This window comes from Mandrillus leucophaeus, unplaced genomic scaffold, assembly GCF_000951045.1.
Source record: "Mandrillus leucophaeus isolate KB7577 unplaced genomic scaffold, Mleu.le_1.0 Scaffold1166, whole genome shotgun sequence".
NCBI classification, from domain to species: Eukaryota; Metazoa; Chordata; class Mammalia; order Primates; family Cercopithecidae; genus Mandrillus; species Mandrillus leucophaeus.
The window spans coordinates 28,882-29,876 of record NW_012099943.1 but is presented as its reverse complement, the minus strand read 5'-3'; the positions used below and the strand labels follow the sequence as shown (position 1 = coordinate 29,876).

Sequence of the window (995 nt, the reverse complement as noted above, 5' to 3'; positions counted from 1 at the left end):
TTTTTTTTTGAGATGGAGTCTCACTCTGTCCCCCAGACTGGGGTGCAGTGGCACGATCTTGGCTCACTGCAAGCTCTGCCTCCCAGGTTCATGCCATTCTCCTGCCTCAGCGTCCTGAGTAGCTGGGACTACAGGCGCCAACCAGCACGCCCGGCTAGTTTTTTGTATTTTTAGTAGAGGCGGGGTTTCACCGTGTTAGCCAGGACGGTCTCAATCTCCTGACCTCGTGATCCGCCCGCCTCGGCCTCCCAGAGTGCTGGGATTACAGGCATGAGCCACAGCGCCCGGCCCTAATTTTGTATTCTTAAAGCAGGCCTCCCAGGCACCGCGAACTTGGATCTGCCCTTGTAGATAATACATCCCCTTTTGTTTCTGTTTCAGTGTAAAGAACTGGCCAAGTCCAAGGCAGAAGTGGCCTGCATCGCAGTGTACGAAACAGACGTGTTTGTCGTCGGAACCGAGAGAGGATGCGCTTTTGTTAATGCCAGGACGGATTTTCAGAAAGATTTTGCAAAATACTGTAGGTGTTGTAATTTTGTCCTTTGTATTCCCAGTCTCAAAAGGATTGCAGGCAAGACTTCTGTAGTCTTCTAAGATACCGTAAGCATTCTCCTAGAAAGGATCCTAACACATCTTCTTGGATTCAGCTTACCAAATAAACACTGCTTAACACTGCAGAGTCCAAGACAAATGGTCATTTTATTTTGTGCTAGGTCCTCAGCAGTACTCTGGTTTCTTAGAATAAATTTCAAGGACATAGAACAAATTATCTTTAATTCCTAAAATAAGCACACATTTTACAAAATACTGTTACTTTAGTCCTTTCCAAAGGAAGGGGAAAAGCTTTTCCAGAGCTTGTTGTGTGTTACCGCCTGTTAATAACCATTATACAATTACTCCTTTTTTCCTTTTTTTTTTTTTTTGAGATGGAGTCTTGCTCTGTCGCCCAGGCTGGAGTGCAGTGGCGTGATCTCAGCTCACTGCAAGCTCCGCCT

At 46.1% G+C, this 995-nt stretch overlaps 1 protein-coding gene across 1 annotated transcript in view; it reads left to right on the top strand.

The window, feature by feature from the left end:
• Window positions 1-687, top strand: part of LOC105553391 (tigger transposable element-derived protein 1-like) — a 29,866-nt gene extending 29,179 nt beyond the window's left edge. Inside the window, exon 3 of the mRNA XM_011999452.1 lies at window positions 382-687. Coding sequence (XP_011854842.1) covers window positions 382-594 — 213 coding nt within the window. The 3' untranslated portion in view covers window positions 595-687. The remainder of the gene's footprint in view (window positions 1-381) is intronic.
• The last annotated feature ends 308 nt before the right edge of the window (window positions 688-995 follow it).